Source organism: Cryptosporidium ubiquitum, assembly GCF_001865345.1.
Source record: "Cryptosporidium ubiquitum isolate 39726 chromosome Unknown contig_12, whole genome shotgun sequence".
NCBI classification, from domain to species: Eukaryota; Apicomplexa; class Conoidasida; order Eucoccidiorida; family Cryptosporidiidae; genus Cryptosporidium; species Cryptosporidium ubiquitum.
The window spans coordinates 160210-177344 of NW_021639804.1; the positions used below are offsets into that span (position 1 = coordinate 160210).

The 17135-nt window shown below is 30.7% G+C and overlaps 4 protein-coding genes across 4 annotated transcripts; 2 read left to right on the forward strand and 2 right to left on the reverse strand.

Annotated features, from left to right (window-relative positions):
* Positions 1-111: 111 nt before the first annotated feature.
* Positions 112-6486, reverse strand: cubi_01893 (SKI family SFII helicase; the record flags this gene model as incomplete). The annotated part of the gene is made up of 1 exon (XM_029018905.1): positions 112-6486. The coding sequence occupies one exon, from the start codon at positions 6484-6486 to the stop codon at positions 112-114; it is 6375 nt and encodes a 2124-aa protein (XP_028876379.1).
* Positions 6487-7293: 807 nt separating this feature from the next.
* On the forward strand, positions 7294-12693 carry cubi_01894 (uncharacterized protein; the record flags this gene model as incomplete). Its single annotated transcript, XM_029018906.1, has 1 exon — positions 7294-12693. The coding sequence occupies one exon, from the start codon at positions 7294-7296 to the stop codon at positions 12691-12693; it is 5400 nt and encodes a 1799-aa protein (XP_028876380.1).
* Positions 12694-13261: 568 nt separating this feature from the next.
* cubi_01895 (FCH domain-containing protein) lies at positions 13262-15304 on the forward strand (the record flags this gene model as incomplete). The annotated part of the gene is made up of 1 exon (XM_029018907.1): positions 13262-15304. The coding sequence occupies one exon, from the start codon at positions 13262-13264 to the stop codon at positions 15302-15304; it is 2043 nt and encodes a 680-aa protein (XP_028876381.1).
* A 47-nt stretch (positions 15305-15351) lies between these two features.
* cubi_01896 (DNA methyltransferase) lies at positions 15352-16686 on the reverse strand (the record flags this gene model as incomplete). Its single annotated transcript, XM_029018908.1, has 2 exons — positions 15352-16521; positions 16606-16686. The coding sequence occupies 2 exons, from the start codon at positions 16684-16686 to the stop codon at positions 15352-15354; spliced, it is 1251 nt and encodes a 416-aa protein (XP_028876382.1).
* Positions 16687-17135: the final 449 nt, after the last annotated feature.

A 17135-nucleotide genomic window follows, 5' to 3' on the forward strand; every position in this document is an offset into this window, starting at 1 on the left:
AATATCGGTTTTAAGTAGTATCAATAATGATATAGCCAACGAGATGAATACAGGTTTCTATACAGTAAAATGGTTAAAGTTAGGAACACTAAGTATTAAATTAAGTTGGTACTAAGCATCATTTTTGCTTGCAATAATTCTATAGTTATTATAGAGAACTTGTAGAATCTCAGTTAATCTGGAAATGTTTTTGTAGAATTCGAGGGATTCCTTAGATAGACTAATATTGAGATTTTGGTATTGTTGAAGATCTCTGAGATTGAAAGAATAGAGGAACCTGTCAAGAAGTACTTTAAAGTCTGAAATGAGGAAGAAAATTTCTGAAGATGCAATAGAGTTGTTTTTGATAATTTCAGAAAACCTTTGTGATTCGTAGAAATCAACCAAGAAGGAGTTAATCAATACAATAATTAGTGAAACGTTTTCTTTTTCTTTGTCTATAACAACTTTATCTGCTTTAACCATTGAAAGTAAGTCATGAGTACAATTAAGTTTAACTCTAGATCCATAAATAAGTTGTTGAGACGACTTTAATTTTCTGTCCTCAAGACCCATAATAGAAATGAATGGCGATTGAATACACGAATTATTATTAATTTCAGTTGACTCGTCAATACCTGACGATATTACTGAATCTTTACTAAGTTTTGATTTTTTAGATAACACATTAATATTTGAAAGTGGGAGGTTAAACTCAGTAGTGTCATATCCAATATCTGTACATGTGACACTCAAAGAATTTCTCATGTTGGAGAAAACAATCTCATTAAATTGATCAATTTCACGTTGGATATAGTCTGGTAGTGAAAGAAGAAGGTGGTGAATCCTTCCAGATGAAATTCTTTGTTTCAAGTTGAGAAGAGATGACTTTTCAATTTGCTTTTTTATGTTATAAATAGAGTTTCTTGTCATAGGTTTAGTTAAATAAACATGAGCCAATAATATTAAAAGTCTTTGAATTGGATCTTTTCTCAGCAAGTTAGCAAGCTCGTTATTTGAATTATGCTCAACATAAATATTTTCATTCTCACTAAACAGGTAGTTGAATAATACTCCAGAGTGAATCAGTCTGGAAAGGAGGAGATTTGTTCCTTCATATTCAAACATATGGGATACAAGCCCTGCATACCCAGTACATCCACAATAATTGTCCAATACATGGAATCTGCGAAGTAGGTCCACAATAAATCTAAATTGTGTTGCTGTGAGTTTTTTATGGAAATCATGATTGTAATCAACTGAGTATAATGAATCTCTAAAGAACTTTACAAGTGCTTTAAACGTAATAACAGCTCTTTCCTTAGAGATGTTATTTTTTGTTTGTTCATTAAGGACATTTTCAAACAACATGAATGTTCTCAAAACAGTTGTAGGAGTAACTGGGAAATTACCTTTGATGGTAGGTAACTCTGCCGTTAATAATCTATTTCTTTTTCCAACAGAAATGTCCCAGAAAATAACAGAACCTTGGATATCGTAACCTCTTCTTCCTGCTCTTCCTGATGCTTGGCGATAAAGAAGCGGTGTTAATGAAATTGAATCATTAACAAAAACTGTAGTCCTACACGGCATATTTACACCAAGTGCTAGTGTTCTTGTAGAAATAATGATGCATAAATAACCCATACGATAAAGAGTTTCAACAGCTCTTCTGTATCTTAAGCTCAAACCATCATGGTGAATTCCAATACCTCTTTTGAGTCCCTCAATAAAAATAGGAGAAATTCTGCCTTCACAAGAGTATAAAGTATCCTGGATCTCACGCTCTCTTCCTCCCATAACTTTTCGGTCACAAAATGAGAACTCTGGATCATACTCTTCAGATATGTCACCAGGTTCTTGTAAATTTTCAAGAGCTTGTAATTCGCTTTCGTCAATAACAATACCCTGTTTTTCTCTTTGCTGACGGCTCATTGTCTTAAATTTAAGAAGCATATCACGCCTTTGAATATCTTTGGCATATTGTTCTTGTCTTCGTTTGTTAATGGCTTTTGTGGCATTAATTGCCTCTTCTGATCCGTAATATTTATCATGGTGGTCAGTTGTAAGTTTTTCAATCAATGATTTTCCTAAGTGTTCAACAACACTTCTCTCCATATTGAAAATAATACATGGTAACATAAACTCTTGTTGAAGATTCCTGATGAATCTTAAAAGAGATTCAGCAGTTTTGTATGCTGAGATTGGTCTTGTAGGAGTAATAATAGCGTTTTTAGCTTGAGATATTGAGCTAGCAAGAGTTCCTATTTCTGAAGCATTTCCATCAATTGAATTGGTAACTTGAGTCAATAAGTTCTTAATATTCTCAACTCCCATAATAATATTGTATAGATTATTATCATTCTTTTTAGAGAGCTCAACCATTTGTCTTTGGAATTTTATGCTGGGATTAAGAAGCAAATTTCCAGTTATATTTAACCACATTTCTTTAGTTAAAGTGTTATTTTGCACTAATTTTACGGTTATTGCCAATAAAGTTGAAAGATAAAATCTATATTGTCTTTTGGTAATTGCTGGAGTTCCAGAAAAAAATACTTGAGGGTCAAGCCATATTAAATATTCTTTTGTAACTTCTGAATTGCATTTAAGAAGCTCTTTCAAAGAAAGGAATAAGTCCAAACCATCGTTAGGTGGAAGATAAAAGTCTCCAGGAAGGCCATAGTACAAAACCCTATCGTATGATAATGAAGAAAGTGGGTTTAGAGGATATAGGTTTCCTTCATCATATACCAATGTGGAAAGATCTGCATATCTTTCACTGTAAGTTATGAAATGAACTTTACTAGAAGGAAGCTTTCCAATTCTTTGTAACCAGTTATAAAATGCAAGTGGGTTACCAATAGTAGCGGAAAGGCATAAATATGGACAAGGAATCAACTGGAAAATTCTTTCCCAATAAACACCTCCTTCAGCTTCGTTGATACAGTGAACCTCGTCAAAAATAACAAATTTGATTTTTGAAACCCATTGTTGGTAAGCTGTACTCATTAACAATAGTTCCAACATAAAAGGAAGTGTGATTAGAATTTGGCACTGGGTTGGAATGTTAATGGAATAATCTCTGCTCAGTTTACAAAGTAGAGAAATTCTCGAATGATTTGGATAAGTTTTTGAGCCAAATCTATAAGCAATTTCAGCGTGAACCTGATCCGCAAGGGCCTTTGTAGGAGCAATGAATACGACCACACTTTCATTGTCGAACCTCAGAACTTGTTCCATTGCATAGTAGCAAATAAAGGTTTTTCCACTAGCTGTTGGGGCACATACGAGTGCAGAATCTCCAGAGTCAATAATGTCTAAAATTTGCTTTTGCCAGTAATCTGGACTAAATGGAACTCTGGGATCCGCAACACTTCCTGTGGACCTTTCAAAATCTGCTCCCATATAACGTAGTTGAAATGAAGACTCACACCCATCTTGGACAGATAAGTGGATCTTGTCAGTCTTTCCTGTTTTTGTTGATTGTTTAAGTTCCTGCAAATATTTTTTAACATATGAGTAAATACTTTGGTATTCGGAATAGTTAGTGTCTTCAGGAAAAGTGGAATTTTCAGATCCACCTTTTTTATCTTTCTTTTGATTAGATTTTTTTCCGACCTGAGATTTCTTACTTTTATCATGCCCTTTACCTTTGGAGTCATCGTTAGAAGATTCAACTTTATCAATCATACTTTTTATATCAGACTCCATTTTATGCTTGTAACTTTCGACTAGATTAGAAGCAGAAGATGAGAACCCAAGGTTATTCAAAATCTTAGTAACTTCGAGCAAATCATTCTTATCAAAATAAGAGTAATATTGGTTGAATGTTTCGATTGCAAGCCTGAAAGTCATACAAACTGCCGACCTAGCCTTAACCATATGAGATACTTCTGGAAGAGTACTGCTTTTAAAACTGCGTAGAACTGAAATGCTTGTTTGTAAAGTTCGAATCAAAATTTTACTTCTTGATTTTGGCAGCTTAAATGATTTCGATAAACCTCTGAAACGGCCAAATTCATTAGTTTTACGTGGGATTCCAATAAGCATATCGTAGACTGAAAGCATAAAAGCATCGGGATCACCTTTGGATAGAATTAGGGACAATTTCTGCTCATAATGCCGCAATTGATTTTCATCGTCCTGGCGCATCTTAGTTAACTTAGCTTCCTCATTTTTCCGTCTGATCTCTTCTGCTTTTGAAGATGATGAAGTACCTGATAAATTCTTTTCTTTCTCAGTTTCTTTAGCAGAAAGCTTGTTCCAAACGTGGAATGGGTTTACAACGATGGTTTGTTGTAGCTTATCATTTCCTGTCAATATTTGACCCAAGTTAAACCAGAATTGCTGCTTTCTTTGGTTATCACGTAATTGGCGTTTCTTTTCCAGCTCTGGGGATAATTTAACTGATGAACCTTCTTTTCCTCCAGAATATTCTTGCTTCAAGTTTGGACGTGTTTCTTGAGGCCTATCAATTTCCCAAGATGCAACGTCTCTGATACCAGAAATTTGAATTATCTGATTTAAATAATTATTTTGAGAATCAAATTTCTCATCAGATTCTACTATTGCTCCTTTAATTTGTCCATTTTCTGATATACCTACTCCTAGTTCAGACATTACTCGAACCACAAATTTGGAATGAATTGGTAAAAGCTTTACATCGTTTACTATTGAATTTTTTTGAGTGTTTAATTTCTCTCTTGAAAACAATATTTCGCCGAATAAATTCAAAAACCTTTTATCATTATCTTCAACAACATATCTATTTAGATTCCCGGAGAATAATAATGGGAAAAATGGTTCGTTGTTGAACATTGAAACTTTACTCCATAAGTCTTCCAATTTACTTTGGTCAGACGATTCAAGATCAATAATTTCCATCAAAAGAGAGGCCCCAATTTTCTCTTCCTTCAAACTTGTATACCCTATAATATAAAACAGGAACTCGAGCAATAATGGATCATTTAAATCGCAAACATTGGAAACAAAATGACTTTTATCTATCAAAGATTTGACTTCTTCAAAGTGGCTAATCATTGACCTTAATTGTTTCATTGATTCTGAAATAAACAATGATTCTAAAGATTTTAAGATGGAGGCTGCAAATTCCCATCCTTCATTATCGCAATCAGCTTGTTCTGATTCGGATTCTATGGATTTTTTGAACTCGAGCATGTAGTTCGAAATATAGTGCCTATCCAAGTAACTCAATTTATAACTTCTCAGATATCCAGACAAAAGCGTTACTTTAGAAAAAAGGAGAATTAGCTCAATATTGTGCATAATTGCATCATCTGATTTTGATAATTCCAAATCTTCCTTTGAAATTGAATTATGTATTATTGATTTAGCTAATTGGACAAACAAGTCATTCTCCGACGATTTGAGCTCTTTAGCTATATTATATTCATAGTCCTTAAGCTCTAAATAACTATCTACATCACCATTACATGTTTCAAAGTCGTCATTCGCATCTGATGATAATCTCATTTCGTCTTGTATTTTCAATTGGGCATTTTGTCTCATGATTCCTTTGTTTGCCTCACTAAAACGAGGCTCAATCGCAGATGAATATGTAAATGCAGTAATTCTTTGGCCCTTACGTTCCATTTTATAAAATATCGCAATATTTGAATAGCTAAGCATTTCCAAAGCAAATGAAAGCAATGATGTAGAAATATCAACTTCGTCCAAATTTTCAGAATCATATTCATCTAAAGATTCATCATCTTCATTGGGTACTTCTTGAATGATATCATGCTCGTGTTTCACTTCCAAGCTTTCCAAATTGGAAATGGAACTCCCATCTTCAATCAAAAATATACTAGGTTCAAGCTCTCTCAGAAATTCTTGAAATTCCTCAGATAACCAACTTGTAAAATGGTATGCATTAAATGCCTCTGGATTAAGTTTTGAATGAAGAATAAGAGAGTTTCTCAATAGTGGTAGGCCTGGGTTGATCTTTTCCAGGACATTATTAAAACTATCAAGAAAAATCAAGATTATTCTTTTTGTACCTGCCTCAATAAGGTAATTCATGAACCTTTCAAAAAGGTAAACATACGGTAATGTCTGAAGAGAAGATTTTGAATCTATTTCGAATCCAAAAGAATAGTATAGGTTAATTAATAGTCCGTCTGCACTTACAAAGACATTTTCAGCATCAGAAATATCTGGAGTAATATCATTCAACGAAACATGACTCGTCCCAAAATACCACTTCAAAATTTCACCAATAATATGTTTCGACTCTCTAATAACAAGCGGAGAATCTGAGGAACCTCTCTTTTTAGAAATATTCATAAGCTCATTTAGTTTTTCATTTAGTAATGCGTCATTATTTGAGTAGTGCTGTAGTGCTCCCAAATCCTTTGTAAAATTTGCTTCAGAACTATCTACCATCTCACTTGGAGCTCCATGATTTTTCATGGAGTTTTGAACAGCTGAGAAGTCCTTTATGTGCCTTGAAAAAGACTCACATGAGCCTATTGATTCATCATCCATTTTTTCTTAAACCACAAGATTTTCTCAAAGAACAATACAAAATGTGGTAAACTTCTATTTTAATAATAGTATAGATGTCTTTGCGCACATAAAAAACCAGGTAACCTCTTTCGAAATTCTCTGACTTTTATTGGGATTTAAATTGATATTTATGTCGTATCGAGTAGTCTAAAAAAAAAGCGAACGATAACCCGCCTTAAAAAGAACCGCTCAAGTTTTTTGTAATTTATAATTTTTTCACATAATGCGCTGTTAAATAACTTAAATGAAATACAAGTCTTCCGGAAGGAATATGTAGAGTTTTGAAAATTATTGTAATACAGTATTCAAATAAAGTCTTGATTAGCCAATGGGTTGAATTTTTTCTGTCGAGTTTTAATTATCAAAACAATCGCATGCATGCACATACTTGTGAATGCCAGAATGTCAGTGGCGCTAACAGTCATTCATATTTTTATTTTGAAAAATGTGGGGGCAATCAAAAAAAAATTGATTTTATGGCGTGTGCAAGAAATGAACAATTTCTTCTAATAAATTCTTCTCAAAGTTTCTCGAATTCTTTACAAGGCCTTTAACTAGCACACTTCTGTGAATAGCGGTTCGTTGTAGGATACTCTTTCTGAAGTTTTAAATAATTAAAGAGAGTTAGAGTTTCTACTTTTAAGGCAATTTAAAATATTAATTGGAAGTCTGGCTGAGGCTTAGTTTGCATAATTAAGGCATTAACCAGGGAAACAAAGTTTCAAAAACTTTTAACCTGAAATTAACAATAATATTTAAAAGTTTTGAAATGAAATTTTTTTGAAAATGGAGCTTCCAAGCCAGTTGAAGAAGAGTAACACATGCATAATAATGAATAAAAGCAATGATCAAACAGATACAGCTAATGTAGATAAGAAAGGAAAACCATCCATAAATATAGGAGCAGAACAAGTGGCAACGGTTTTTGAAATACTATTACAAGATACAACTCCTAAATTATCTGACTTTAATAAAATAAATCTTAAGAAAGTAAAATTGGAAATTTCCAAATTAGACAGCCATATGCTAACACAGTTTTGTAGCATGAGTGAATTTAGCAGAAATTGTGAATCATTATTAGAAGAAATATTGGACTCTGACTTGATTATTGAGTTTGGAAAGAAATTTTCTTCAAATGAGAGGGGGAAAAATACAGAAAACATTTTAATAGAAAGCTTAATGAGTGTGGTTGATACTATTGGGATATTTTTACATTTTGAATTAGTTCTTTTTAACGAAATAAGATTTAGTAAAGAAATAAGAATTCTTTCAAATATTATAAGAAGTGTATTACCGACTATACTTTCGGAGAACATTAAGAATAATCGTTTGGAAATTTTCAATGCATCTTTTATTGTTTGTTTGGAAACAATTAATGAAATTGTGAGAACTAGAAGTGTTCATGAGCTATTTTCAACACAAATAATTCTTGGTTTACTTTCTATTTTTTTGACAGAAGATTCAAATACGATGATAATATTGTTGGCAGTGGAAATAATTGTTTATTTATTCGTTTCTGGATCATTGAATTCGAATGAATTTTTGGAAAATTCATTGAATTCAATTTTTAACGTGATGGAAGAATTACCTCGAACTAACAAAGCAATTAAGAAAGCGAGATTATGCATTGATATGGACTCAAATATGCATATTTATGTCTATTTATTGCTAAGACTAGTACAAAGCATTTGTATTCCAAATGGAATAGTTTTAAATGACAGTATTTCTTCAATAAAAAGTGTTTCAATAAAACACTACAATTTGGCAAAGTACATATGTAGCCAATTCGCAACATTTTTTATTAATAATATTATTTTACACAGAACAAAAAGAAAAGAGAGTAATCTTTCAACAACAAATGATATTGCGACAGTTATTCTCACAGATTTGCTCAAGGCATCGCTCAGTCCAAAATATAATGTATGTTCGACTATTACCCAGACGATTATAGTTCAGTTGATTAAGATTTCAAATAGCTCATTAATTAACGAAGGCGGCCAAAAATCACAATCAATACATATAGATTTATATTCAAAAGAGCTTTGTATACATCTACTTGGTATTTCTCTTTCAATAATTTACAAAAGTGTTAATATCCAACTTACGTGTATAGATTCATCTAGAAAAAACATTGAGGAGGGGATATCTGAAAAAAAAGAGCAGAATGAAAGAAACGATGGAATAAATGAAGCGATAGTTGATTGTATATGCGGTAATTCGTACAAAATAGATACACATGAATTACTCAGATGTGAAAATTGTGGTAGAAACTTCCATCTGGATTGCATCCGAAATGGCACATATTTGGAAATATATGAACAATGGAAATGCGATAATTGCACCATCAATATAATATTTAATGAGATAAATACAAATCTTGGGATTAATGGAGAAGAAATATTGCAAAAAGACTCAGAATTATGTGTAGTATTACTGATAGTACTCGACTATCTGTATAGGAAGACTGCGATGACAGTGTCTCAAACTTTTAATGAGTCAATTTCCCTAGACATGCCAAGGTTGGTTACCGACTCTGAGAGCTCAGCTGTCTGCTCATTCATTTTGGAAATTATTGCAAAACTAAAGCTTGGAAATAATAATAAACAGAAAAATGACAAAGAAAAATCTCAAAATAAAACAAATAATGTGGACAAAAACTTACCTCAATTAAATGAAAAAATAGGAAAATTATATACCATGTTATTAACTGAATGGGTTTCGCCAATTACAAAGGTACACTCATCATTGATAGCTTATTCTTCAAAATTTCCAAAACTACTGGAAGCAAATACAATAAGATTTTGGAACGGAATACTTGCTAAGGAGTTGAAGAATGTGGCAAATATTATGTTACATTGCTTACTATCGAATATTTATAATTCAAAGATTACTTTAATAAGAAGAATATCTTTGAATTCACTAGGCCAAGTAATTTCAGTGAAACCAAACCTTTTGATCACTAATGAAACAGTTTTAAATGCAATCATATTATCTCTAAAGGATAAAACTCCAAAAATTAGAGAGAGAGCCTTGGCAATAATTGAAAAGTACTTTTCCGATATTTCATTCAATGAATATTGTGATTGTATAAAAAATGGAGAAAATTTAGGGAATAACTTTACTAGAGTAAAAAAATTGCTGTTAGAACAAATTTTCAGAACAGCATATGATATATCCCCTTTAGTTAGGATGGCTTCAATAAAGATTCTCAAAAATTTATATCACCAAGACCCATCTAAATTGAATATTGGGATCATATTATTAAAAAGAGCATCTGCAGTTGAAGAAACGCAAACAATTAGAAGGCTGATTTTTGATTCATTTACTTCTATATGGTTTCACAATTCAAGTAAGGTAAATGTTCATATGGCAGAATGCCTGGTTAAACTAATAAACTATTCAGAAAGTAATGAATTTTTACAATACATTAACCATGAACAAAAAGACTCTAACTGTTTAATGAAAGGTGTAATATCTATTTTACAAGAAAGTCAATCGATTAAAAGTTTCGAAGGCTTAATTACCAGATGGTCTAATATACTTGTTGATATGTTTATTCAATGCGATAACATAGATCCAATTGAACAGGAAAAGATGGTTTCTGGTGAAAATGGGTTAAAAAGTGAACGGTCAAATGATGAAGATGCACTGAAAAACAACTTATCCAGGGAGTTTTCGGAAAAAAAACTACAAATATTAAAAACAGCTGAAGTTATTGGCAAAGTTTATCCGAAATCAATAAAAGATATGTATTTATATATTGTTGTGTATCTAAAAGATTTTCGTCAATTCAAATCTGAGGTAATGATCCATATATGTACAGTATTATCATATATTTTACCTCATGTGGAAGACTTGGAAACTGAAAGTATTGAGTTCGATTTGTTGAAAATAACAACCAATTCAAGGTCACCACAGCTAATTAGATCATCTATATTATGCTTGTGTAATTTACTTATGAAAGGTGAAAAGGGTTTTAATGAAGGCAATGCTTTATCTCCTCTAATACTAGATAATATAAGAATACTTTGGGAATATAAACACAAAATTTTAAATACAGAATTCAACATAGATCTTAAAGAAGTTGATCAAGTAAGAAGAAGTGCATGGCTTCTAGGATGCATATTTGAATTTAGTTCTCCAAATATGGTATTGGCAATTGTGGATAATAAAATAGAAAGAGCAAAGGTGATACAAACAGAGTTTGGAATTTCATGGACTGTTGAATCATTATCAGGGGAAAAAATGCCAAAAAGCGAATTTGGTGAAGATTTGGGGCACGAGTATACAATTGTTGAATCGAGTAGTGTTGTTTTTGACTTGCTTTGCGATTTGTATTATACTCTAGATTGGAATTTGAATAAAGGGGTATTATTTCCAACATTGATTCAATTTTTAATGAATCAAAAACAGTATGTTAAAACAGTAAAATTCAATAATCTAATTAAATGTGCTATCAAAGGAGATAAGTCTTTTGCAAGCGAAGATACTCATGTAAAGCATTATATACAAGATTCAGAAAACACAAACAATAATATCGCTAATTCCAATTTATGCATTATTTGTTTGCAAGGAATTTTATCTCTCTTAAAAAGTTATGAAATACAGGCTTTAAAAGAGAATAAAATTGTTCAGGAAAACGATTTAGAATCTTCAAAAAAGGGTAATACGAGCGAGGATAAAGCAAACCAATTTCATGACGAAATCAATCAAAGTGAGGATATGTTTTTGGGAAACGAAGATATTTTTAGCACTCCAAACACAAATAAACGAACTTCAATGCAATCTGAGAAGAATGAAATAGGTTCCCCAGTGAGTTATTCAAGTTACTCCAACATGGAAAATATATCTTCAATTAGGACCAGTATTTTTGGCTCCACAGCACATAACACAAGTTCAGTTTCTGCATCACAACCGATTGCATCCAATTTGGAGTTATTACTAAATTTATTTCAAGAAACAACTGGATTTCAAAAAGGAAGGTTTTCAAGCCAACAAAAACAACTGGTTTCTTCATTAATACTTTGTATTCTTGAGCAATTAAATAAGCAAGGCCTGGTTAACCCAACTTCAATTATTCCTCAAATTTCTGGTTTATTGTTTTCATCAAACAGAGAAGTTTCTTTCAAGTCTTATCAAATTATAAGTTCTTTATTTGAGAGATTTCCAAATCTTATTATCAATAAATACAAAGAAATATCTGTCTATGGATTTGTGTTTTGTACTTCAAATTTCCCTGGTTTACTTGGAGTGTACCATTCAAAAAATGATACTGAAAATGTCTCAAGATCTATTTTCTCTAACGAAATAGTTGAAGAGAAAATCCTATTAAAGAACAGATCTGAAGTTTTAGAAACAGTTTTAGAATTTTTCGCGAAGATTTATTCCGAGAAATGCCGAAATAAAAGAGTATTTAGAGAAAGCATTATTAGAGGATGTTGCAGACAGCTTGAGTTATTATTGTCGAATGATGAAACCGAAATTCTACTTACAAAATTTAAGACTCATTTGAAATTGGAAAAAAAGGTTTTATTGGTTTTATATGTAGAATTTATTTCTTATATACTTTTAGCAATGCCATTTTTATATGAATCAGAGATATTATTGATTTTGTTTTTTTTGGGAGAAATTTGTGTAAATTGCTCTCGAAGCTTATCCCATGATTCGGAGCAAATTTTACAAATTGACTCGGGGCAACAACATTTTTGCAATGCGATTCTTGCAACAGTATGCACCACAATACAGTTAATTCTCAAAGAAGAATATAGAATTTCAGAAAATCAAATTTCTAATTTCAACCCTTATAATTCTATCAATAAAGAAAAGCCCAAATTCTCTCATCAAGACTCCGAATTAAATAATGGCGTTATCGAAAACTCCACAAATATAATTTCTTTGGGAAGAAGTACGATTTATGAATCTTTGCAGAGCTTGAGAGAGAAGTTACATACTATTTGGGAGATTTCTGAAAGTGATGATTCTGAAAAAAAACTAATCGACTATGCGAATGAAATTATCTATTTTTATACTCAAACAACGTGCGAAAAAGTTTCGAAACCTGTTAAAAGAAAACCGACGAAAAGAAAATCCACAAAGAGAAATAGGAATGGAGAAAAAGAGTATTCAGATGCATCTTCTTCTCAGAGTTGGAGCCCATCATCAAGGACAAATAAAAGTCGCAAGTAATTAATATATTTCTTATTCTTATAGGTAAATTAAATAATTATATATCATTAGTAATCGTAACTTATTCATTAGTGGTAATACACAATATAAATAATGAATTTCTTTGACAATTCGCCGTTTTTAGATTATATGAGCCCTATTTCCTAGTTATTACTTTCATTAGATTATAAGTGAAAAAAACATGTATATGCATGCATGCACAATGTGGACAAATTTTTGCAATATACAGCATAGAGGACTATAAAATTAATGTGTGCAAATCGGTAAATAGTAAATTAAAAAAAAAAGGAATTAGAAATTTATTGAAACAAAACTTTTGTGCTTAAGTTTGTTTAAAGGTAAAGGAGGGTTTTCTATTTATTTGATGATTAATTTGAAGAGAATTTAATCAAGTTAAAAAAAGGTGGCGGCTTAAAAAGTTTAATTTTAATGAACATATGCAAAAAACATACGGATAACCAAAATTATATTAAAATTTAATAAGTTGGCGTAGGTTATCATTTTTGGAACTCTACTAGTTTTCGAAATTCAAGAGATTCCTTTCATATTAACTTTGGAAAAAATTAGAATGGAGCTGGAGAAAGAAACAACAGAGTGTGGGGTGAAGAGAATAGCGTTGAAATATAAAGATGAATTTTTACATGACTGGACTCTTATTTGCACAAGGATTGAGAATGGATTGAAGTTGGGAGATCAGTTAAGGCAAGCTCTAGAAGAAAGGGCGTCATTGGAGGAAATGTATTCAAATGGGTTAGAGAGAATTTCTTCCAGATTTTTTCCATCAGCAACGGAAAGTACGAGTATGACTTTTGCAATCAGAACTCTAAGGAATGAAACTTATAGAAGGTCTCAGCAATGCAGAGAGCTCTGTGAGACTTTGAGATCCGATGTATTAAAAGATACATTGAATAATATGCTAGAAAATCACAAATCTGCATATTGCCATTTACTTTCGTCAGGAAAAAGAATAACATCGGAGATTCAGAAAAGATACCTGAACTTCACAAGATTAAGAGATAATTATGGGATTGCAAGGCATAACATAGGCCAACTAAGTTTAAGATACCACGAATTGAATAGGTCAAAATCTTCACAAGAAAAAATAACTTTGTTGAGCAAAGAAATACTTCGAAAGATACTTGAGTTGGATGATTTAGAAAAAGAATATAACAATAGTATTGAAAGTTTTGATACTTACTACAAGTTTTATTTGACGGAAATGAAGAACATTATTGGTATATTGGAAGATATGGATACGAAAAGAATTAAATGTATTTCGGACACTTTTATGAAATTGATGGTTTATGATATGAGTTACATCCGAAATTTACAATATGACTCAGACCATGTAATAAAATCAATACAGGAGATTGATGTCGAAGAGGATATTTATGAGTTTGCAAATAGATTTGGAATTAGTAATAATAAGAGCCAGGATTCGGAGAATAACATGGTTAATTCGACAATTTTCACTGGAACATACAAATTCAGTGCCGACCAAGTGAAGAAGGAAAGCTGGAGAGAAATATGTAGAAAAATGAGTAATTTAAAAATAAATGATGATGAATTTATTACATTTTCTACATCTCAAATGGCAGAGAAAAATATTGCTCTTGATAATATTGTAGATTTACAAGCTATTATTTCAAATTTGGTAAATCCTGCAACTGCAATTAAGGCCCAAAAAGCTGTGAAAATTTTGCTTTCTCAGTTTAATATGATTGTAAATGAAAATACAAAAAATTATATTCATGAAAATTATTTTAACGATTTAGAATTTCAAGAAAATATCGAGAACGTATTGGTTAAGGATGAGAAAAGTCATTCAATGGAATCATTTTCTACAGCATGTTCAAATGAAGGAGTAACATCTAAAAATAAAGACAAAAATTCTGAGAATATGATCATTCCAGATGAAAGCTGTACTGAAAATAATATTGAAAGAGTTGATTTTGGAAATATTTACAAAGAGTTTCTTAAAATTATAATGGATTTAAATGAAAGAAATAATCCAGAATCAAAACAAGTGATTGAAAAAGCATTAGAATTGATACATGATAAAGAGATCGGATTAAAAGAATATGTTAATTGTGATTTGTATCTGAGTGTAATAATAGACGAGATTTTGAAAGAAGATATCCATAAATTACACTTATATTTGGGCGATGAATTGACTCAGGTATTATTTAAGCATATGGACATGATCATGGAGTTGATTCAAAATGAAAAGAACACCTGGCTATTCAGAAAAATGTTATTTATATCCGAATCTTTAATAATTGATGATATTGAGTTATTTGCAAATATATATAAGCATGATGTTTGGAGTGTTGTAAAAATATGGGAGGAAACTATTTTAATATGTATTTCTGAACAATTTCAAAGAAGAATACTAGAATCTGATAATATTGAGCTTGAAAAATTTAGAATGGTCAAAGACATTAAATGTTTTGATATTTTAAACAATGTGGAAACTTTGTCTTATTTAATGAAGAGATTTGGTATACCTGAAATTCCTATTATAACACTATTCACGAAAGTTTGCAGCCAAAATGGATTAGAAAAAAATTATTGTGATCAGTTAATATGTAAAATAAAAAATACAAAATGAACTTATAGCTTAAAAAAAGAAATTAAATTTTCAAATCATGTAATAGATCAATTAATTAATAATTCCAGCATGAAATGGAGAAGTATTGTTACAATATGGACGGAAATACTATTCCCAATAAGCGAGTATTTTTTTTTAATATTGATGTTGATATTTTCAAACCAATTATCAGGGAACCCCATAATTAAAAGTATTTCTTGTGGGTGAAAACATCTCAAATTATTTTTGTTTTGAGCATTTTGGAATCTTTGATGTTCTAAAGTACAAGTATTGAATATATGGTTATAAATATCATAATCAATAATACTTTTTTCACTTTTTTGGTGGTTTTCAGAATAATCAAATAAAGGACCACCACGACCCTGGGTTTCTATATAACTTTTAGTAAATGTGGTTGAAGCTTTGGAATTAATATTAACTATATCAAATTTAAAGGAAGGGTTGTTTTTTACAATATTATTAGCAAATTGTTTGAGTAATTTAAAACTTTCATCATCGATTTTGTTTGAATTCATTATTATATCATTTATTGAACTTGGTATATTATTCATCATTTGGATTATTTGCTTGTATTCGTAAGGAAGAGAACATAGTATATTTGAATATTCTGTGGGAATTTCTTGCATTTGGGAATTTTTTATATTTTCCCTTATTGGATGGGATGAAAGCACATTGTTTGCTATGGACTGATAATTTTTTTCATAAATTGACTTTTTTAATTCATTTAGTTGTTTGATTGAATCATCTGAATCTTTTCTGAAAGAAACACAGTAATATCTGACTCTGGTGTTTGGAACTCCAATCAAAGTTGGTGATAACATAAACTCAAATGTACAAAAATTTAACTTTGAGAGCATATTCATCATTTTCTTATGAGTGTTTGATGTTTCAAAGTTTGCAACATTTTCAACGAACCAAGCCTTTGGAAGTTTATCATGGCTTTCTAATAATGGCATTAATTCAATTAATTTTAAAAATGGTTTAGATCTTGGATCGTCCGAATCTTTTTTTGAACCTCCTTTGGTGAAAGGCTGACAAGGAGGACTAAGAAGCCAAATATCAGCATAAGGGATATCATGTAAATTTAAAGATTCAATATTTTTATTGCATATTAATGTATCTGGGAAATTTTTTTTATAGGTAATATTTGCACAGTCATTTATTTCAAAAGCTTTAATAACCTCAATCTTTATATCAGAATGGAAATAATCTGATTTCTGTTAATAAGGAATATTTATAACAGTTAAATAAGAGCGATTATTAAATAAAGTTAAATTGGGTTTTTTGATTTAATTGCTTACAGAATTAATTGAATCAGCTGCGTTTTTTATTGATAGGTGTAATCCTCCTATACCACTGAAGAATCTATTTTTTTCCCCCATTATTAGATTCAAATGTATCAGATCATTTTAAATTAAAGACGATTAATAATAGAATTTAACAATTCATTACATTCAAGTATTTGAAATAAATTGAAATATGGTTTATGTTTCAACAAATATTTTTATTAAGATTTATAGAAGAAGTTGAATGTTTGGAATTAACAAAGAATAAAATTATAACGTCTAGAAATGCAAGCAAGTAAAACTTACTCTATTACAGAAAGCTGATTATATTCTTTATTGCAACATTTTTTCTCAGGGTTAACTATCATTGTGTGGTTTTTCACTTTTTTTAATAAAATTTTTTTTATTGACTTGTATTTAGTCAATTTTTCTCAAGAAAAATGGTTAAATATTAAAAAAAAAAATTTACGCGGGAATTAGTAATTGTATATAAGAATTTATTAATAGCTTCAGTCTAAGGTTTTTAAACCTATTAATAATAAAAA